The 23,936-nt window shown below is 45.2% G+C and overlaps 1 protein-coding gene across 2 annotated transcripts in view; it reads left to right on the forward strand.

Annotated features, from left to right (window-relative positions):
* The window catches only part of PLXND1 (plexin D1), a 316,145-nt gene that overhangs the window by 95,659 nt on the left and 196,550 nt on the right, over window positions 1–23,936 (forward strand). For both annotated transcript variants that reach the window (XM_085624462.1, XM_085624461.1), the window contains exon 3: window positions 21,995–22,126. In XM_085624462.1, coding sequence (XP_085480588.1) covers window positions 21,995–22,126 — 132 coding nt within the window. The remainder of the gene's footprint in view (window positions 1–21,994; window positions 22,127–23,936) is intronic.

Here is a 23,936-nt window from a genome sequence, read left to right on the forward strand (position 1 = left end):
TTGCACATCTTGCGAGTTGTATAGATGTGAGGCAGCCAGCAGTGTGCGTGCCCGCCTACTAAATATTCATGTGGGGACTGAGCAAATGGACGCGCTGGGTGGTGCCTGCCTTCTAAATATTCATGAGGGACCGGGCGAATAGGCATGCTGGGTGGTGCCTGCCTCCTAAATATTCATGAGGGACCGGCCGAATGGCCATGCTGGGTGCTGCCTTCTAAATATTCACGAGGGACCGGGCGAATAGACGTGCTGGGTGGTGCCTGCCGTCTAAATATTCTTGAGGGACCGGGTGAATGGCCGTGTTGGGTGGTGGCACTATTCATGCGTAAATCAGGCAGGAATCAGGATGGCCATTGCGGTAATTCATACAGATCTGTGAAATGTAAGACTGTGTAGGATACATCGGCTCGCCACCTAGCTGCATCTGTAATATTATGGCGCAGTTTCAATCACTGGACATTTCTGTTGCTAGGAATGGTTGATACATATAGTATGAGCAATGTATTTGACCTTTTTCTCGGGTAGATGCCTCCAAAACTCTAAAATTGACATTAATTATGTGCAGAGCCACTGGAATTATGCGATTTTGCAGCAGCGGTGTTTCCCCGCATTATTTATGGATTTGCTGCATAGCCCTAGATCTGCTGCATAATCTGCAGATTTTAACAAAAAAATGTTTCTTGCTCAAATTGATCAAAAGCAATTAAGGGGCATATTATCAACGACGGCGTTAAAATTATCGCCGCTTTAGCGGCAGGAAACTGCCGTTAAAAGCGGCGATAATGGGCTTGATAATATGCCGCAGAGAATTCCAATAGAAGCCCATGTTCTGGTGTGAACATGGGCGTCTATTGGAATTCTCTGCGGCATATTATCAAGCCCATTATCGCCGCTTTAGCGGCAGTTTCCTGCCACTAAAGCGGCGATAATTTTAACGCTGTCCTTGATAATATGCCCCTAAGAACGCAGGACACGTGTTGCTGCGCAATAGAAGGTCCTTCGGAAAGGTCGAATGGTCACCTTTTGGCTGCCTCTGTTGCTGTACTAGAGTTAGACTGGTGCTAATACAGTGAAACCTTTGCCCACACCGTGTTAACATGCATAAAAATGACAAAATAATGAAGTAATACTATCACAAAATGTGCCACATTGCGCCACTTAATTGCCCTTTCTTGGTGCATAATTAAGTCAACCATGGTACATAATGTGGTCCTCCCCTGCCGCATAATTTCAGTGGCCCTGATTGTGTGTTAGAGTTGTATTGTGAGACAGACCACATGCATTTTAGTAACAATTCAAGAAAAAAGCCCTTTATGCAATCTACATAGTACCAAATGTATTATCAGCCATCACTTCTTGCAGCTACTGTTAACATCCCGAAGAGAGGACAATAATGCTTAATTGTATAGGATTCTGATAAGTGTTAAAAGTGATATTTCCGAGTTTATGTAATAATTCACTAGAGTTTCATACAATCTTCAATGAATATCAGCACCAGCCCTCAAACCACCCAGAGTTTGTCTCGACTACTGAGTCACTCACCGCTACTCTACCACAAAGCCTAAACCACCTTAATTTAGCGTCTCACTTCATAAGAGACCAAAAATCACTATCTACCAGGATAAGGGAAACAATCAGACAGATACAAAAACAAGCATTGGCATAGCCAATAGGTCTCGCTTTTGGGACCTTATAAGTGTTTAACCATGCAACAGTTGCATAACTAAATACTTATAAGGTCCCAAAAGCGAGACCTATTGGCTATGCCAATGCTTGTTTCTGTTTATTACTGCTCTGTAGTAATGGCGGCGCACGGGTGCCACCATTACTACATAGAAGTAATAAACAGGAAAAAAAAACTGGCTCACGGAGAACATCAAAGCGGCCGTGCGGCTGCGAAAGTGAAAGTGATCGCGATCAAACATCAAAGCGGCCGTGAAAGTGAGGCACGCGCGCCCGCGCACATGCACTGTAGCTCTAGGCTACAGTGGTAGCACTATTTTGAGCCCTCACAAAAAGTCTCGCCTAACCCAGCGCATGCGCTGGGTTAGGCGAGACCTAATAATCAGTAAAATCATCCAAGCAAAAGCATAGAAGGGGTCCTTTTGGGCCTCAGCGCCTCGAAGAGGCCTCGAGATGCATGAGAAAGCCTGTGTGTCCCCAGATGATGTAAAGGTGCATTTGGCTTCATTCACAGCAGCTTCAGGAGTTCCCAGAGTCTATAGAAGGACCCAGAGCCAGGGATTAAAAATATCTCACATTTGTCTGAGTCCTCTCCTGACCTCTGGATCTCTGGCTACCCTTGGTATGAGGCTTAGGGAATGATTTGGGGACTGTAGGTCAGAGTGCACTTTTTATTTTTGGGCTGGAAGGCAATGACTGTAACTTTACACTTTCTGGAATTTATATGACTTCTGCATCTGCAGTGAAAGCAGCTGTATGGGCTCAGAAGGAGCCTCCAGCCTCCCTTGGACGTAGCCCTTGATCCTGTGCTTCTGGGTGCTGTAAATCCAGTCTTTACAGGACCAACCCATGGGGTCCGGGATGAATGACATGGAATAGTTGAACACAGTGTGCAAAGTCACCCGAAGGCAGCAGAGAAAACATCTGCAGTGGTGCACCCAGAAAGCAGGCGCGTCCAGCACATGTAAGAGCGGTGGGGATGGGCGGGGGCAAGTCGATAGACGATGGGATAGGTAAAATTAAACAATAAAATAAATAAAACCACTTACCTTGCACTCGCCGCATCATTAAGTGGTTTTTTTTTTTTTTATTTTAATTGACCTATCCCGTTACCTGTCAACTCCCCCCTCACCCTGCTATGCCCCCCCACCCCACAGCTTTTACCTATATGGGCCACACCTCCCAGAAAGACGTTGTTGCATTTGGAAAAGATCCCGATGGCTTTGACTGTGGAGATCGAGTCCACGTTAACAGTACCAGCCTTCCCTCTTTTCAATAGGGTCCCCATGAATGGATCCAACCCCATGTTGCAAAGCTTTGCTTTTTCAGCAAGAAGAGAATCAACACCCATGCTCCAAACTCCATTAATTTCAGTAGATCAGTAAAATTCTAAAAACATCCCATCACCAAGAAGACATCCAACACATACGTTGCCAAGCTGCCTTCATTTAAGTGGATTTGTTCGATAAATATTGGTGGTTCACTTAGGCCAAACAATCTCGTAAGTGTTAAAGACACCTCTGGTCTTAAGCAAATTTGAAGACCAAACATTACATAATACACCGAAGGCCTGTATAAAAGCAGGCCACTACATAGCGTTGTAAGGCAATTCATTTATTAATTGTATATGATTGAGACTTTTTTGGTATATCAAGATCTAGTGCTCACAGATAAGTAAAAGAAACCTGCAGTGATAAGTGAAATCGTAAAAACATGCATCAGCTCAAAACAACAAGATGCTAGACTCCTTTTGGCATTTTAATATAATAAAGAAGGCGTCAAGTTTATCTGTGGTCGACGGCGTTTCGATCTCTATGGAGTTGAGATCATCATCAGGACAAGGTGTGTGACCACCTAGTATCTGGCGGGCGAAATAGTGAGTTACTCAATGGTTATGTTCATACTGAATAGAGGAGAGAACAAAGAACACACAGGGGCAGTCACTTGACGTTTGAAAGAACTTAGTTACTTCAGGAAAATGAGAGAACGGCTGACAATCAACGAACCGGAAGGGAGGGCGCAGAGAGCCTCACAGCACGTTATTGAGGGGCCAGTAACGTCGTGTCTCTGTGAGGATCCGAAGTAGAGAGGAGTAGGCAAGGGATGCCTATCTATTTCTGCTGCCAGGCGGGCTAGTGAGCCAGAGACTTGGTAGCGCAAAGGAATACGATCTCATCATCTGAATGAATCGGGGCATCGAGAGTCAAGACCCAACATCCAAACAAAGCACCCATCACCAAGAAGACAAATGACAGCCGTACAAAGCACCCATCCCCAAGAAGAGAGTTGACACCCATGCAAAATACCCACCACCAAGAAGAGATCCAACACCCGTACAAAACACCCATCAACAAGAAGAGATCCAACTACCCATACAAAGCACCTATCACCAAGGCGAGATCCAACACCCGTACAAAACACCCATCACCAAGAAGAGATATAACACCCGTACAAATCACCCATCACCATGGAGTGATCCATCAGCCATACAAAGTACCCACCACCAAGAAAGATCAAGCTCCCATACAAAGCACCCATCACCAAGAAGAGGTCCAGGACCCAAACACCCATCACCAAGGAGAGATCTAACATCCATACAAAGCACCCATCACCAAGAAGATTCCAAGATCCATACATCCATCACCAAGGAGAGATCGAACACCTTTACAAAACATCCATCGCCAAAAAGAGATCCAACACTGGTACAAAACACCCATCAATAAGAAGAGATCCATCACCCGGACAAAACACCCATCACCAAGAAGAGATACAACACACATACAAATCACCCATCACCATGGAGTGATCCATCAGCCATACAAAGCACCCACCACCAAGAAAGATCACACTCCCATACAAAGCACCCATCACCAAGAAGAGGTCCAAGACCCAAACACCCATCACCAAGGACAGATCTAACACCCATACAAAACACCCATCACCATGGAGTGATCCAAGATCTATACACCCATCACCAAGGAGAGACCGAACAGCTGTACTAAACATGCATCACCAAAAAGAGATTCAATACTGGTACAAAGCTCCCATTACCAAGAAGAGAACCAAAACCTGTACAAAGCACCCATCACCAAGGAGAGATCCAGCAGCCGTAAAAAAATACCTATCCCCAAAAAGTGATCCAACACACTTTCAAAGCACCAATTACCAAGAAGAGATCCATCATCCATCCGTCACTAAGAAGAGATCCATCACCCATACAAAGCACCCATCACCAAGGAGAGATCAGCAGCCGTACAAAGCACCCATCACCAAGGAGAGATCAGCAGCGGATCACTGACATAATATCGACTACCAAAATATAGACATACAAAAATATCGATGCCAAAATATAGAATGCCAAAATATAGAATCCCTATCTCCAAACAGGTAAGTACAAAAATATAGAATCCAAAATATCGTTGTTAAAAATATAGTTAGTCAAAATATCGAATTTTTTAAATGTGTTAAAAGTAATGTAAAATGAATGAAATAATACATATCATTAACTGACACATACTTAAAAATACTTAAATAACATTAAAATTAATAAATAATTAATGTAAGTTAAAAAAAAATTATACATATATATTAACGTAATATTAATTTAAAATATTCAATATTTTCTGCGTAGGATAGCGGGCAGGTAAAATTTACTATTACCACTCCAGTAAGTGCAATAGTAGGGAAAGCGTTGGATAGCGGGAGGGTCAAAATTACTATTCCCACTCCAGAGAATGCGACAGTAGGGAAAGCGTTGGATAGCAGGAGGGTAAAATTTACTATTCCCACTCCAGAGAGTGCAACAGTAGGGAAAGCGTTGGATAGCGGGAGGGTCAAATTTACTATTCCCACTCCAGTGAGTGAAACAGTAGGGAAAGCGTTGGATAGAGTAGGGGTAAAAATTACTATTCCCACGCCAAAGAGTGCAACAGTAGGGAAAGCATTGGATAGAGTAGGGCTAAAAATTACTAAACCCACTCCAGAGAGTGTAACAGTAGGGAAAGCGTTGGATAGCGTAGGGGTAAAAATTACTATTCCCACTCCAGAGAGTGCAACAGTAGGGAAAGCGTTGGATAGCGGGAGGGCAAAATTTACTATTCCCACTCCAGTGATTACAACAGTAGAGAAAACGTTAGATGGCGTAGGGGTAAAAATTACTATTCCCACTCCAAAGAGTGCAACAATAGGGAAAGCGTTGGATAGCGTAGGGATAGAAATTACTATTCCCACTCCAGAGAGTGCAACGGTAGGGAAAGCGTTGGATAGTGGGAGGGTCAAAATTACTATTCCCACTCCAGAGAATGCAACAGTAGGGAAAGCGTTGGATAGCGGGAGGGGTACTATTCCCACTCCAGAGAGTGCAATAATAGGGAAAGCATTGGATAGCGTAGGGGTAAAAATTACTATTCCCACTCTAGAGAGTGCAACAGTAGGGAAAGCGTTGGATAGCGGGAGGGTAAAATTTACTATTCCCACTCCAGTGAGTGCAACAGTAGGGAAAGCGTTGGATAGCGTAGGGGTAAAATTTACTATTCCCACTCCAGTGAGTTCAACAGTAGGGAAAGCATTGGATAGCGTAGGGGTAAAAATTACTATTCCCACTCCAGAGAGTGCAACAGTAGGGAAAGCGTTGGATAGCGGGAGGGTAAAATTTACTATTCCCACTCCAGTGAGTGCCACAGTAGGGAAAGCGTTGGATAGCGTAGGGGTAAAAATTACTATTCCCACTCCAAAGAGTGCAACAGTAGGGAAAGCATTGGATAGAGTAGGGCTAAAAATTACTAATCCCACTCCAGAGAGTACAACAGTAGGGAAAGCGTTGGATAGCGTAGGGGTAAAAATTACTATTCCCACTCCAGAGAGTGCAACAGTAGGGAAAGCGTTGGATAGCGGGAGGGCAAAATTTTATATTCCCACTCCAGTGATTACAACAGTAGAGAAAACGTCAGATGGCATAGGGGTAAACATTACTATTCCCACTCCAAAGAGTGCAACAGTAGGGAAACCGTTGGATAGCGTAGGGATAAAAATTACTATTCCCACTCCCGAGAGTGCAACAGTAGGGAAAGCGTTGGATAGCGTAGGGGTAAAAATTATTATTCCTACTCCAGTGAGTGCAATAGTAGGGAATACGTTGGATAGCGTAGGGGTAAAAATTACTATTCCCACTCCAGTGAGTGCAATAGTAGGGAAAATAATAAATGTATATTTTATTAAAAATAAATGAATTATTAATACCAAAAAAAGTATTAAAATTAATTACCAATCACACAATATTTAATAATTAATTAATTATAAATACCAATAAATTTTTGATTAATTAATTACCTATTAATAATTAATTAACAACCAATAATTTTTCTATAACAAACATTAATAAATGCTAATAATACCAATTAATAATTAATTAATAATATATTAATTATCAATATACACAAATTATTTAAATAATTAATTTTTTAGAATTATATTACTTCCCACCATATTCCCCTATAAACCCACTACCCGCTACAAATATTAAATGAATACAATTAACATAATTATCAATTAAACAATTAATACAAATTAATTACCAATTAATACAAATTATTTACCAATTAATAATTAATCAACAACCAATTAATTTTCAATACTAATTAATAATTAACTAATAACAATTAAATTACTTCCCACCCTATTCCCCTATAAACCCACAACCCGCTACAGAAGTAAAACGCAAAATTAAATTAAAAATAATTAAAAATTCCTATAAATTATTATTTAATGTACTATAATTAAATTACTTCCCACCCTACTCCCCTATAAACCCACAACCCGCTACGGAATTATATTACACAAAAATGAAATAACATAAAATTCATTACTTTAAAAATATTCTAACATACATTCCAATATTAATACATACTTTTAACACATATACTAACACATAAAACACTATTAAAAAATTCGATATTTTTAACTACTATATTATGACTGTCGATATTACTTACTTCTATATTATTTAAATCGATATTTCTTACCTGATTTTCGATATTCTTCACCACTATATTTTGGCAATTCGATATTCTGTCCATTCTATATTAAAAACTCGATATTCTGTCCAGTCGATATTTTTTTTTCGTTATTATGTCTATTTACCATCAGCAGCCATACAAAGGACCCATCACCAACACCCACACTTCTAAGCTTCATCCACTTTAGTGACACCATTAAGAAATTATCTAATACACATCACTAATAAGCTGTTCTCAGTTCAGTGCAAGCATCAAAAGTGGATCCAACATCTAAGAGGGGATCCATCACTCATGCGTCTATGTCTTATTCATTTCCCTGGAGTCATTGTGACAGATTCAAATCCCATCACAAAGAAAAGATCCAACACATGAACTACCAAGCTTCCTTCTTTTTAGTGGCATCATGAAGAAGAGATCTAACATACGCACTGCCAAGCTTCCTTATTTTTAATGGCATCATGAAGAAGAGATCTAACATCCGCACTGCCAAGCTTCATTATTTGTAATGGCATCATGAAGAAGAGATCTAACATCTGCACTGCCAAGCTTCCTTAGTTTTAATGGCATTATGAAGAAGAGATCTAACATCCGTACTGCCAAGCTTCCTTAATTGTAATGACATCATGAAGAAGGGATCTAACATCCGTACTGCCAAGCTTCCTTATTTTTAATGGCATCATGAAGAAGAGATCTAACATACTGCCAAGCTTCCTTATTTGTAATGGCATCATGAAGAAGAGATCTAACATCCACACTGCCAAGTTTCCTTCTTTTTAGTGGCATCATGAAGAAGAGATCTAACTTCCGTACTGCCAAGCTTCCTTATTTGCAATGGCATCATGAAGAAGAGATCTAAAATCCGTACTGCCAAGCTTCCATATTTTTAATGGCATCATGAAGAAGAGATCTAACATCCACACTGCCAAGCTTCCTTATTTTTAATAGCATCATGAAGAAGAGAACTAACATCTGCACTGCCAAGCTTCCTTCTTTTTAGTGGCATCATGAAGAAGAGATCTAACATCTGCACTACCAAGCTCGAACTTCCAAACGTCTACGTTGCACAGCGATTCCAGAAACAGATTTAACCTCCATCCCCAGGAAGACATGTACCCCTCAGGCTGTTAGGCTGTTTTTATTTTGTATTAGAATCTTGCTCCACTCTAACCCCGCCATACCACAGAGAAACCACAAAGACTAAACACATGAATACTAAATAGACTTTTGGGGAAAACCACCAAGCCTGACAGCCCCTATGGGCTCTACCGAAGAGAAACCACAACGAATGACCACATAACCCACAGAACAGACTTACATGTGTATTTGGGAAGCTCACAAGCCCAGGCACACTAGAGATCTACTAATGTTAGGAAGTTCACACCCTGAAGATGGCATTTGGCGTCCTGAGACCCCTCTTGTTACCCAGAAGTCTTACGACTGGCAGATATGAGCTTCATCCTGAAAAAACGTCCATAGAGTGTTCCAGAACACTTTGTCCATAGCTTATCTGCATCTCAAGCTTTCAATACGAGCCAATAATCAAGGTACATTGTAGCATTCAAGAGTCTGGTTGATCATAACCTGGTCATTCCTGCCCCTCAGCCTCTTCAGACACCCCCCGTTCTTTAACAGACCACGAGTAGCTGCTGTTTGATGTAAAAGGCTACCTCCTACCTTAAGCATCTCACCTGATGATTGATCCATCTGCCCAGAGGCAGGCACAGTTAGCATCTTCATGGAATAAACACACCCTGCACATCGCCAGTTCTTTAACTTTGGTGAAAGAGACGTTTTGCAGGTTTGAAGCTTAACTTTGCCACCCGCATTGTCATCACCCGCCTCCTTCCCCAGGAACCCCAACGTCTGGCATCCCAAGGCACCCCAGCTCATAGGCACCTCCTTCTCCCCTCTGTTAAAGTGCTTGGTCCTACTGATCTGTTTATTCCAGCTCTGCTGTGCAAGGCGCCTGCGGCTCCACCCTGACGTCATTCCTTCCATGCTTCTTTCTGGTGTGGGTGGGTCTTCTTACTGTGTCCGTAGTATGTGTGGCGGGGGGTCCTTTGCTCCCTCTTTTGTCCTGTTGCACCTCCAAGGTTGATTGGCCCATACCTGCATACGCAGAGGGGATGCAGCAACCAATGGCCACCGGCCCGATCAATGGCATGTGTTGACTTTTTTCATCTTTGTCCATGCCGGCTTCTGCCAGTGCCTTATGCCACCATATGCCATATTTAGGTTTCGCCTGCACAGCACTTGCACATACCTGCATACGCAGAGGGGATGCAGCAACCAATGGCCACCGGCCCGATCAATGGCATGTGTTGACTTTTTTCATCTTTGTCCATGCCGGCTTCTGCCAGTGCCTTATGCCACCATATGCCATATTTAGGTTTCGCCTGCACAGCACTTGCACAGTGCTTGTGAAATCTATTGTATTTAATATATCTTAAAAGTGGCTTACATCTCGCCTTCACTTCTTATTTGTCAGTGCGCTTGTCACTTTAGTTTTCCTTCGTTTCTATTGGTTGAGGCCTGGTCCAGGCCTTCTCTATTCCAATGGGGAGTCCTTGTAAATTGAGGGTGACAAAAAGGCGGTGACTAGGCTTGAGAACAGGGGCAAATCATGGCTCCGACCCACGGATATGAAATATTGAGACCATCTAGAGCTATCTGTGTGGGTAAAGCCCCGTGTCAAGTGCAACAGCCCCCTCTGTCTATGGTTATGCACAAACCAATGTTACCTATGGTTTACACCTGGTCACCTATGGATGATCGTTCTTTAAGCTTGTTTCTGATGGACTAGAGCTAGAGGCTGCAGTGTGCAGACAGTGGGACTGAAAGACAAGGGAGGCCTGTCTCTGGGTTGAGGTACTAACACCACAAAAGGTATTGCCTAGAAGAAATCCCAAACTTGAGTGGTCATAACAGCAGAATGATACTCACCGTGGATGGTGGTGCTGGAAGGGTGGTCTCTCCATGCATGTCTAAGACATTAAGGAGGGTATCAGGGCACAGGGTTCGCAAAGCCCTGCAACAATGGGTGGTCTGTCTATCCATCCGTGAGACATTAGGAAGGGTATCAGTGCAAGAATATGCAAGTCCCTGCGACAATGGGTGTCTCTCCATACATGTCTAAGACATTAAGAAAGGTATCAGGGCAAAGGGCACTTAGAGCTCTGCGACAATGGGTGGTCTCTCCATCCATGCGCAAGACATTAATAAGGGTATCTGGTAAAAAGGTACACAAAGCACTGCAACAATGGGTGGTCTCTCCATGCATGTGTGAGACATTAAGTAGGGTATCAGGGTAAAGGGTACCCAAAGCCCTGCGACAATGGGTGTCTCTCCATGCATGTGTGAGACATTAAGTAGGGTATCAGGGTAAAGAGTACCCAAAGCCCTGTGACAATGGGTGGTCTCTCCATCTATATGTGAGGCACTAAGAAGGTTATCAGGTCAAGAATACGCAAGGCCCTGCGATAATGGGTGGTCTCTGCATCCATGTGTGAGACATTAACCGCTTGCATGCTCATGACAAGCTCAGCTCGTTATGAGGCACAATGGAGCTGTGCTCATGACGAGCTGGGCTTGTTATAACAGTCGCGGCCCGCCCATGCACGATTGATTCCCCGCCTGTGCGGGAGAATCAATCAGTGGGCGGGGTCTTGACGAGCTCAGCTCATCATGAGCACAGCTCCACTGTGCCTCATGACGAGCTGGGCTCGTCACGAGCACCGCGGCGCCGCGCGCCCCCCCGCGCCGTAGGGGAATTAACCCCACGGCGAAGGTGTTAAGACGGGTATCAGTACAAGAATACGCAAGGCCCTGCGACAATGGGTGGTCTCTGCATCCATGTGTGAGACATTAAGAAGGGTATCAGTACAAGAATAGACAAGTCCCTGCAGCAATGGGTGGTCTCTCCATCCATGTGCGAGACATTAAGAAGGGTATCACGGCAAAGGGTACAAAAAGCCCTGCAACAATGGGTGGTCTCTCCATCCCTCTGTGAGGGTAAACAACGTTTACTACGAAACTTTTTCCCCGCAGGGAATTACAACACGGTCGTTACAACGACCGCGTTGTAATTCCGCATACCATTACTCCCGGAGTGGAGAGAAGGTGTTGGATTTAAAATCCAACACCTTCCCTACTGTCCGCACAGACTCGAGTTGGAAGAGTAAATTATACTATTCCAACATCCAGCGCCCCCCCCCTCCGCAAATCGTTGTTATGACTTGCGGGGTAATGGTATGCGGAATTACAACGCGGTCGTTGTAACGACCGCGTTGTAATTCCCTGCGGGGAAAAAGACTGCATGATAACGTCATATATTCATCTGTGAGACATTAAGAAGGGTGTCACGTCAAAGGGTACACAAAGCCCTGCGACAATGGGTGGTCTGTCCATCCATGTGTGAGGCATTAAGAAGGGTATCTGGGAAAAGAATACCCAAGGCCCTGCGACAATGGGTGGTCTCTCCATCCATGCGCGAGACATTAAGAAGGGTATACGGCAAAGAATACGCAAGTCCCTGCGACAATGGTTGGTCTCTCCATCCATGTGTGAGACATTACGAAGGTTATTAGTACAAGAATACGCACGTCCCTGCGACGATGGGTGGTTTCTCCATCCATGTGTGAGACATTAAGAAGGGTATCTGGGAAAAGAATACCCAAGGCCCTGCGACAATGGGTGGTCTCTCCATCCATGTGTGAGACATTACGAAGGCTATTAGTACAAGAATACGCAAGTCCCTGCGACAATGGTTGGTCCCTCCATCCATGTGTGAGACATTACGAAGGCTATTAGTACAAGAATACGCAAGTCCCTGCGACAATGGGTGGTCTCTCCATCCATGTGTGAGACATTACGAAGGCTATTAGTACAAAAATACACAAGTCCCTGCGACGATGGGTGGTTTCTCCATCCATGTGTGAGACATTAAGAAGGGTATGGGGGAAAAGAATACTTACGGCTGTATGACACCATAAGGCCCTTAAAAGCCCAAAGACATCATGAAGGCAGACACTGCCTGGACCAGAAAACACTGGACACTACATATAAACCATATTCAATAAAGAGCACGTGCCCTTCTTCACTTGTTTGACACAGAATATATACATTGCACCTGAAGGGTTTACCACAGCACTGCAAACAATGCAGCTCTGGCCTCGCTTGCGTGTTTAATTCGGCCTATAAAGCATGACTCCACCCTGCTGGGTCGTATTTTCTTGTAGCAGTCTTCATAAAGCGCTTCATATTTCCGACGCGGCGCCGAGGCGCTTTGGAGAAGTCCTGCTGTTGTATCACAGGGAGAAGAACCTCTGGAGTCGCTTACATCAGGCCTGCGCTGCGGGAGATGTTGCCTGAGGGTTTTTTACGACGCCCTTGGATGTGGGCGATAAGAGGGTGCGTCTGTGACACGTGGCGCCTTACATCTCGGACAGGGTTCACAGCTCCACTCCCGGCGTCCGGGACAAAGAGCAGTGTTATCTGTAGAATGTCCATTAGAGCCTGGTTGTTCAGAGAGTAATTCACTTACGTTTTGATAACTGAATTTTACAAGGCGGCCCTTTTCCCTTGGGGTGTCCCTGCTGTTTGCACTGGCGCACCACTTCGACTTGGAAGCCTTAATTGCTAGTATCTTTGTTTCTGTCGGTCAAGGGTATAGGACAAGTTGAGGGAAGCCTTTCTAGGGCTGTACCAGGCGGCCATAACAAATTGACAGTCACCAGCATCAACAGCACGAAATAGCAAATACAATTAAACTTCCTCGGCTGGTTTCAAAGCCGAGGTGCGCCGGTGGGCCCGCGTCTGTTTTCTGTTTCTATTCCCTGCCTACTGACGATCCTACTGTACAAAACAAGTTTATGCTTTAGTTTCACCAGGTTGTTGGAAAATAAATGAGAGATTTGTTACTTTAAAAACAAGCATTTACAATGCAATGGTCTCGGCATTGGTAAAGTTAGAGCTATTGGCATTGCTCATGACATTATTTTTGTTTATGTTTTTAAAACATTTAAAGAAACGGCATTGTTATTTACAATGTCAATAGCTTAATCACTCTCAAATGCGAGACCTATTGCATTTGCACCCACACACAGCCACCTACACACACACTGATTAAGCTATTGACATTGTAAATAACAATGCTGCTTCTCTACATGTTTTAAAAACAAAAACAAACAAAAATAATGTCATGAGCAATGCCAATAGCTCTAACTTTAACAATGCCGAGACCGTTGCATTGTAAATGCTCGTTTCTATGTTGCCCCACGTCTCTGGAACTCGCTCCCCTGTGCCTTACGTAAGTGACCTAACTTGCTTAAAATCAGAAAACTATTAAAAACGGAGCTTATTAACGATTGAGCGCCCTCACGACTTCCTCGCTTCTATCCGCTGCTAGCGCGGAGATACCCCTGCCGGGGTGATTCCAGCGCTTTATAAATTCCTCATTCATTTTTAGTAGAAGTACCAAGGAAGGAAACGCAGTCTGCTTAATACACCCACTTCAGCAGCAAATCGCATCCCACAGTGCTTTCACAATCTGGGCACACTTTACAATTCTGTTGATATTGTATTTGGTGGTTTGTCATATTGTAAGTCAGTGGATAGTAACTGGCAGGGTTGGAGTAGACTAATGTATTCCTCTGTGATTGATTTTATTGGATAGTGGCCATCTAGATGGTGTTATGAATTAGGGTGGAGCAGTATGTGTGGCTTTGATGCCGTATTATGTGTTTGCGGGTGATGTAGATGAGGCAGAAAAACATGAAATGGATATACCTCTCAGGAGGCGAACACTTCGGCAACTAACGCTTAACCAAGTATGTGACTGGAGGCATGTTGTGTGTGTGATGATGACAGCAGCTGTGTCTTATATGTACCATCACTGTAGGGTATGACCTGGCTGTACCATTGAGGAGGCACATGTGTTGCCACCCCGATGGCTTAGAGCTGTGTGGTGCTCTAGATGGTGAGTGTGGCTTAACTATAGGCCTGATCACGTTGGTGTGCTTGCAAACTTGTGTATGTGTGCCTTCTACCGAATGCTCATCTAGGTGGCTGAAGATACGTGTGCCAGATTACCCCTATGTTTTTGTGTAACTGATCATCGAATATGCACAGGATGGTTTATCTCGGCCTGAATGCCTACGTCACAGATTGTGCCTGTATGCCTGGCATTTTGTAGCATACCTGGGTACTTAACACAAGTGTTCACGTGCATATCTCTGTGTAACTATACGTTGAGATGTGTGTCTGGAAATGTTTGTCTAGCATTTTTGTATAAATGCGTCAGTTTATCCCTGCAGTTGCACGTGTGTTTGTGTGTAACTGTGTGTTTGAATGTGTGCTCCTGTTTACCCGTGTGTCTCTGTCGATCTGTGTGCCGAACCCCTCGCACCGCACCATTGCCCCACCCCCTTGCTGGCCTGTAGGTGAAGGTTGCACCCCTTAACCCAGATTAACAGGTGTGAGGCATGAGGAGCTCTGGGCCCGGTGTGAATGAACTCTGTGCAAGGCAGAGAGCAAGAGACAACAGTCATAAAGATTGCACCGATAACCGCCGGTGCTCAGCGCGCGCTCCTCCGTCACAACTGGGTCATCTCTCAAGCAGCAGAGGCGCGTCACTGACCCCGGCATAGGGAAGGTGCGCGTGCTCGTCCTGTGCTGCTAATAGACTGCTGTGACCAGGGCCGGACTGGGTACCAAAACCGGCCCTGTCAAAGTGCTCGGCCGCCCCCTCCCCATATGGAATTCGGAAAAAAATTGCATCAATATAACAGAATATTAAAAAAAATAAAGGAATGAACCAAAAGCTAGTCACAGCAGCCCTGTCACTGAAGTGGACTCCTTTTCAGTTGGCTGTGCACATATGCACATCAAACGTTGCCTCTGCAAAACATACTTGCGTGAACAAGGCAGCATCGCCTATATACAATTAATCAGGATTTGTAAAGCGAAACTGTTTTACTGGTGATAGTCTCCAGGCACTGTGGGATCGATCATGCTGCCTGTACCTATTGGTTAAACACCCATGTCTTGAGGTTGACTATATAAAAGTGAACTTAGGATGCTAGTTATGACCACTATGCTTCCGAAAACAATTTCACCTGTTGACATGAGCCCTACCTGTCCGTCGCCGCTCTGACTGGGCCGGGTTAGGCGGTACCGCAGGTCCTCCGGGTCACGTGGCCGCTGTGAGGAGTCCAGTTCGGGCAGCCCCCTCGAGGGTGAAGACGGGTAGTCATGAGGGGGACGGTGCCCGGGGGAGAAGGAGCGGCGACGGGGACTCCCTGGGTGATAGCGATAAGGGGAGCGGGAACGAAGAGGGGACAGGTTCCCTGGGCTGTGCAGGGGATAGGCATACGGGCTACTTGGAGAACGGGGTCGGTCACCAAAGGGAGAGCGCAGCCGTAGACTAAGGGGCGAGAGGTCCCGGGAACCGTGGGGCACGTAAGGGCGCAGCGGAAGCGGGGGCAGAGGGGAGCTTGAGCGCAAGCCACGGTAACCTAGCGGTGAGCGGGACCTGAGGGCACGGGAGGAGCGGGACCTGGGGCTACGAGACCTGGGCCTGTGGTCATGGGGGCCGTAAGTGGGTCGTGACCGGTGGGAGTAGCGAGGCCGGGAGCCAGGTAGACTACCGGGGGAGCGGGGCCGGGAGCCACGGGAACGAGGCGGCGAGCGACGGAAATTATGTGGGGAGCGAGGCCGGGAACTATAGTGCCTATGAGGGGATCGAGGCCGGGAACCATAAGGGGAGCGGGGCCGTGAGCGGCGAGTAGCAAAAGGGGAGCTGGGCCGGGAACTACGGGGCCTATCGGAGGACAAGGAACGGGGCCGTGAGCCGTTAACTGAGCGGGGGCCGTGCCGGGAGCCACGATGACCATGAGGCGAACGTGACAGCTTATCCCGCGGCCTCTCCATGGCCGGGCTCTGTTGACACGAACCTCCGGAAGGAGGAGTGTGACTGAGCCGCTGTGTCAACAACCAACATGAACCCCGACTGAGCTGTCGCCGTGCGCACGTCTCTCACCTCCGGGACCCAGGCTCCCCTAGTCAACGGCACCGGCCATCTTGAAAGGACTTTCTCCCACTTCCATCCATGCATCGGTATATCCAACCAAGCGAAACGCCCAACCAAGCGAAACGCGTGCCATGTTTCTAAAAAATATAGTTATGATTTCTTTTTTGGTCAATTTTTACATTTATTGTTTTTTTAAGCATAGAAATACAGTATGAACAGGCAGTCGATCTTATCCGTGGCACCATATCGTTAAAAGATAATTATCAATTATCCAGAGCAGCAGAGCAGACCAGAGCAGCAGCCTAACCCCGCCGCCTTTCTCCGAGGCGAAGCAGAAAATGCCTCGGAGAAACGCCACGTCCTTTTCGGATTTGGGGGCGTGTTTTGCTGTTGTCTCCTCCCTGAGACTTCTCGCAAAAAACACGCCCCCTGATCCGAAAAGGACGGGGCTTCAACGGAGTGACTGGACCTCTTCTCCAGTGGCTGGCCAGCATTTAAGAGGCCAGCCAATGGAGAACAGGAGAGAAGAGGGGCGGGTGCAAGCCCCTCTTCTCAAAGTCATTAAATCTCGGAGCGAGACTGCGCAAGCGCAGCCTTCGCAGCCGAGACCTAAAAAGATTTGTATAGCGCTGTACTGCCGTTAGTTGTCCTCGCGGCTCTGGTGTTTGAGTACCTACTCACCCAGGTCCTGTATTACACATACGCCGCACTTTCACTGTTGGCGACATGGTGCACTTTTCAAAAGGTGCTCCCGGTGCTGACCGGGATAGTGCATCCTATTCCAATGAATGCTCCGCCCCCAGGGCAGCCGCGAACACAGTGAAACACAGAGCGGGATAATGCAGGAATACTACGAGTTTCCCCCATTCCAAGGTGAAGATTTTGGAATATTCTGGGTTTCCCCCTCCACACACAAATTCGTACAGGTTGCACTTGGCAGCTAAAAACCCCTGGGATGTGGTCATTTCTGCATATACCACAATCTAATTTTGGCAACACATAATATTACGCTGTAATAAGATCCGGTAATGAAGACATTAGGGGGTTTTCTCAGTATCCACCAAGTTTCCCACCTTTTGGCTCATCCCCTGGAAACTTCCATGTCCCCGGCTCCTTTTTCTCAAACATATGCCCCCTGAATGGATTTTCTGCAGTTAAAGGTCCATCTGCGACCTAAGACATCCGCTGCTCCTGATTCCAAGAAACAGGATCTTCACGGCGGTGGAAGTCCACAAATTGGGCTTTAAGTACTGGTTGTTCTATTACAACAAAATGCACGTGACTGTGGACAAACCACCTAGATGTGCACCAAGCTGTGATAAGCCTAGCTTTCCTTATTGAACAGAATACACCGAACAAGCACTCACCTGTCCCTGAAGGGAAGGGAGACATTGCTCAGGCTGTCTCATGAAAGGCAGAAAGGGGCCCCCAGCATGTCATGAAATACAAACATACTGTTCTTTCAGACATGGACCTATGTATCCATCTGTGTACGGTACTCCCTTGCTTTGTAGCTAGGTTCACATCATATAAACTCCTGTATGCATATATGCATACATGTGGAAATACACCTCATGCATATCACTCACACACATGTATGTGCGAGCTGAAAAACGGCAGTTGCAGTATTCTTAGGTATACAGTGCAACATTTTAATAATTTCAAAATCCCCAGGGTAAGTTACCTACACAACAGGAGCTCTGCCCCAATTGACTTCTCGTCACCTCACAAGAGACATCACTTATGAACTCACAGATTTGTTTATAAGACCCAGATACACTGTGGTTCTGTTCACCAAAAGACCCTCTTTTCAATCAATCAATCAAACAGCATTTGTAAAGCACAACTCTGTCACCCTAGGGGCATCTGGGCGCTATGTCTCCGTAGAAGAGCCAAGTCTCTTTCTGAAGTCTTCCAGCGAGGGGGCTGTACAGGGCTAGGTGGTACGGTCGTTCCAGGTCTTGGTAGCGATGTAGGAGAAGGAGCAGCCACCACGGATGTGTCTGAGGGCGAGTGATGAGGAGCGCAGGTGTCTAGCAGGTTGGTGAAAGTTCAGTCAATGGTTGAGGTAGGCAGGTCTTGGGTCGTGAAGGGCTTTGTGGGCATGCATGAGGAACTTGAGCTGGCATCTTTTCTGGAGGAGGAGCCAGTGGAGGTCTCGCAGGTGGTGGGGGCTGCAAGTTCCTTTGGGGAGGAGGTCCAGGATTATCTTGTGGTAAATATATCATATTTGTCTATACTGCACTTCAGTCCCTTCACTTATACATTTATTTATTCTTGTTATTCTCTTGGCCTCTATTGGTGCTTATGTATCAATGCAAACACAAGGAGATGATGGACGGAGCGCTGAAACTTTTCAGAGACACACCCCCGTCACAGATCTGGGTTGAATCCATCATTGTTCTTTAGCTCACTTTGCCACCTCAGTTCAGACCCAGCTATATTCAAATCAGTCTTGACCCTGTGCCTCATGGGAACAGTCCAGTCCGAACTGCCAAGCCATGTCTTCCCTGGCCCGGAAACAAGCATCCTGGGACCGGTTTCGGGGAGGCAAAGTGAGCAAGGGACCCACGTCTGGGCATACCCTGCCAACTTTGGACGAACAAAGCAAACACCAAGAGATGATGGACGGAGAGCTGAAACTTTTCAGACACTTACTTGCTCACTTTGCCACTGGATTCAAGCTAGCCTGGCTGATGTGGGGTGTTACCCCAAAACCGTTCCCAGGATGCTTGTTTCTTGTTCAGGGAAGAACTGGCTTGGTAGTTTGGGCAGGACTGTTCCCATGAGGAACAGGGTCAAGACTGATTTGCATATAGCTGGGTCTAAACTGAGGTGGTGAAGTGAGCTAAAGAACGATGATGGATTCAACTCAGATCTGTGACTGGGGTTGAGTGTCTGGAAAGTTTCAGCGCTCCGTCCATCATCCCCTTGTGTTTGCATATGTATCAATACCATTGTACCAGTTGTGAAATTCTTTCCGTACTAAGGCTTTTGCAATCAATTATGATTCGATTTTAGAAGAGGTAAGAAAGAGGCGCTTCCCTTTTATTTGGAATTTACAATGGAATTTATCAATGCTGTGTGTGGTTCAAACCATTGCTCGGTTACCGACCCCGTTCCAGAATTATGCAGCAGTGCAGGACTAAATCATGCAGCAGGTTGACTAAATTCCGCAGTAAAAAAAGGCAAATCATGCAGCAGAAAGCAAGACATTTTTTGATAATATTACCTCATTATTTTGTCATTTGTACACTTATTAACACTATGGTAAAGGAATAAGCTCATTAGTTAAAGTTTGACACCAAAATACATCAATAAGCGACGGAAAGGTGACAAATCAACCTTTCTGAAGAGTTTTTTATCCATTTTAGCAACATACAACTTTTTTTGTTAAAATCTGCAGATTTTGCGTCAAATGATAGATTATGTTGCAAATATGGCAAATTCATATTTCCCCTGCAGCTGCAAAATTGTATAATACCTGTGGCCCTGTGACCACCTTGTTTGGGGAAGGTAACTTTAACAGAGGGAAAGCCTTCCTTGTGGCAGCCTCAGGAAGAGCAGGGAGTGGTTATGGGGAACACTTACTGCTCCCCCCTCTCACCCACCCCATAGTGTTCCAAACCAGTAACTTTCTTTAAAACAGCGCCTGTCCCTCTAATCAATGGCTGCTTTAAAAAATATATATTTCCCATTTGGAAATGCAAATACAGGGATGGCGGTGTGATGTCTCTTGCCGGCCTCCATAACTGCATTTGCAACCAACCACATGGGTCACAAATTGCGATCTGCTTCATTAATATTCATTAGGTATGTTGTTTTGCTTCCTCTTGTCGATGGCCAACTTGTGAGGCAACGTTTAGTACGAAGGCCGCATTGCAAATTGCCTTCACAATAGAAAACCAGTCAGTATGCATCCGGCAGGCCTGCGAGGACCTATGCTGCCCGGTGGATCATCGCCCACCATATTTACAGCTCTTTCGGAGATGACCAAAGCCTTCAGAAGAGCAACCGCCCAGAGGCTCCTCTGATAGCACCCACATTTTTCTGAGTGGTCGCCATGTTCATGCGGCTTTCAGCAAACTATTTTGTTTTATAAGAATACAAAGCAGATGTTTGTTTTTGTAAAACAAACAAATAATGACCTTGAAACACTGGGACTGTCCCCCAGGGTGTGGTGGTCATTTTGTTTTCTGTTGACTACCACCAGGTGTTTCCTGATGATCCAGAACAGAAACAAAGTCCATCGGCTGCTGGTGTCGGGCTTCTGCTGACAGAGCCTCCAGGGCATCTCTGGCCGAAACATGATGTCCCACAGAACTCCAAACAGAGCTGGCGACCATCAGTTTGGTAGATTGGGTTCTCCACCTCACTCGTGGCAGAGTACCTCTCCTGCCAAAATCTAAATCCGCCCATAGTTTCCAAATTTCAATCCAGGTCCTATGTCTAGAATGTGGCTGCTTTGGGAGAATGGGTGTGGTGGACCCTAGAGGGAATTAAAGATGTACCACTATCTAAAATGTCAAATATTCTGGCTTTTTACTCTAGGTTTAGCATTCGTCAACTTCAGTGTATTTCAAGGCCTCTCTTACAAATTACACACTTCTAAAGCTCACAGCTGCTATGTTTTAGTTCCAGCTATTAATGTAGAGAGCTATTTGCTCCTTTGTGGGCGTGATTTATGTTCTTTTATGTAAAATACTTTTTAAAACACTCAAGGGAGTTCCACATGTATACAAAAGGTGCCAACATTAGTCATCCAAGTTTAATGAATATTTGTTCAGCAGTTTTTGAGCTAGCCAAAAGCAAAGAGTCATTAGCAAGGCTTGAATAGGAAAGACCTCTTTCCAGACAACACTGGTTACTGCTTCCGACCTCTCGATCCCTTGTTTGAACTTCACAAATCATCGAAAAGTCTCAGAGGGACCAAAATACATTTTCAGAAAATCATCTGGAGGGGAGCCAGATCTAAAAGCTTTCCAAAATGTCCTCTTCCCATGACAGTTTGTATGTTAAGAATAAATATAAATGACTGCTGTTGCAAAAGAAGGGGAGAGTAGAGCAGAGAGAAAGCGGGGACTAGAATACCAAAGACGAGCAGAGAGAGATGATGTGTGCGAAAAAGAGAGTGATGGAAAGAACAGGAAAGGAAAAACGAGTTAGGAGCAGCCAGAGAAAAGTTAGTGAGAGAAATGTTCAATTGCCTTTATACAGTTGCCAGCAAACTCTATTTTTGGTCTCATTTTGGTTTCCTCTTCTTTAACAGATTAACTTGAATCACAATATGTCGGTTGTGAACACCAAGCCCATCCCTGTGGCCCCAGGACAGCCGGTCCACCATGTCATGCAGTTTGATCCCTCGGATTCCAACTACCTCTACATGATGACATCACATCAGGTATGGACCCCAGTGTGTGGACCCCAGTGTCTTGGAATTTTCCCAGGCAGCTATTCGAGGTTTTTAGCCAACCATGGTCCAATGAATGCCCAATGAGATGTAACCCTAATTTTATAACTATGAAACTAAACCTTAACGCTGAACTTAAACGAAAATCTTAAACTGAACTAAAATCCTAAACCAAAATCCTATTGGTGAAATCTTAGCCTAAACCTTAAACCTATTGATAATTTAATACCTCTAACCCTAAACTCTCACTGTTTAATCTACACCCAAAAAACTCTATAACCCTCGACCTAATCCCTACCCATAAACTCATAACCCATATCCAACCTTTACTTTAATTGTATCTCTAAATTTATAACCACAAACCTAAGCACTAACCCTAAACCAATAACCCATTACCCCTAAGCTTAACTGTAACCCTGACCCGATATGCTTTAAGTGAACACGTTACTTTGCATCATTACCTCACGCCGTAAAGCTAGTAAACGCTCTGAAACACTGAACCTAATTCACAACCTTAAGTCTACATGCCAGTTCCAAAACTCAGCTTAATTTTAACTGTTCCTTTATAACCAGAAACCTAAGCTCTAACCCGAAGCTTAAAATAAATACCCAAAACCAAACATGCATCCTTAACTCTAAACTGGAAACATAACCCTACAACCTAAACATGGCTATATGTTTGACAGGCTGGGAGCTGTAGTCTACGAGGTTGGGTCACTATGCGTTCAGCAGGCCCTGGCTTGCAATGTTTTCTGTAGAATTGAGAGGATGTCTTTGCGGAGAGTGTTGGCCATGGACATATCTACCTTTGTTGCTGCAGTCCCAGGATGGTCCTTTAGGAGGTGTATCAGGCTTGGTTTAGCAGGATCTGATTTGCATTGTTTTTTGAATAACTGAAATGTTTTCCATGTGGAGTGTGTTGGCCATGGATATACCTACCCTTGTCGCTGCAGTCCCGGGATGTTCCTCTAGTGGGTGTATTAGGTTTGGTCTAGCAGGATCTGGTTTGCATTGTTTTTTTGAATAACTGAAATGGTGTCTGTGCGGAGAGTGTTGGCTATGGACATATCTACCCTTGTTGCTGCAGTCCCAGAATGTTCCTCTAGGGGGTGTATCAGGCCTGGTTTAGCAGGCTCTGATTTGCATCGTTTTTTGAATAACTGAGATGTTGTCCATGCAGAGAGTGTTGGCCATGGACATATTTTTTTATATCTACCCTTGTTTCTGCAGTCTCGGAATGTTCCTCTAGTGGGTGTATCAGGTTTGGTCTAGCAGGCTCTGGTTTGCATTGTTTTTTGAATGACTGAGATGGGGTCTGTGCGGAGATTGTTGGCCATGGACATATCTACCCTTGTCGCAGCAGTCCCAGGATGTTCCTCTAGGGGGGGGTGTATCAGGCTTTGTCTAGCAGGCTCTGGTCTTTATTGTTTTTTGAATGACTGAGATGGTGTCTGTGCAGAGAGTGTTGGCCATGGACATATCTACCCTTGTTTCAGCAGTCCCAGGATGTTCCTCTAGTGGGTGTATCGGGCTTGGTCTAGAAGGCTCTGGTCTGCATTGTTTTTTGAATGACTGAGATGGTGTCTGTGCAGAGAGTGTTGGCCATGGACATATTACCCTTGTCGCAGCAGTCCCAGGATGTTCCTCTATTGGGTGTATCGGGCTTGGTCTAGGAGGCTCGGGTCTGCATTGTTTTTTGAATGACTGAGATGGTGTCTGTGCAGAGAGTGTTGGCCATGGATATATCTACCCTTGTCGCAGCAGTCCCAGGATGTTCCTCTATTGGGTGTATCGGGCTTGG

Source organism: Triturus cristatus, chromosome 9, assembly GCF_964204655.1.
Source record: "Triturus cristatus chromosome 9, aTriCri1.1, whole genome shotgun sequence".
NCBI lineage: Eukaryota > Metazoa > Chordata > Amphibia > Caudata > Salamandridae > Triturus > Triturus cristatus.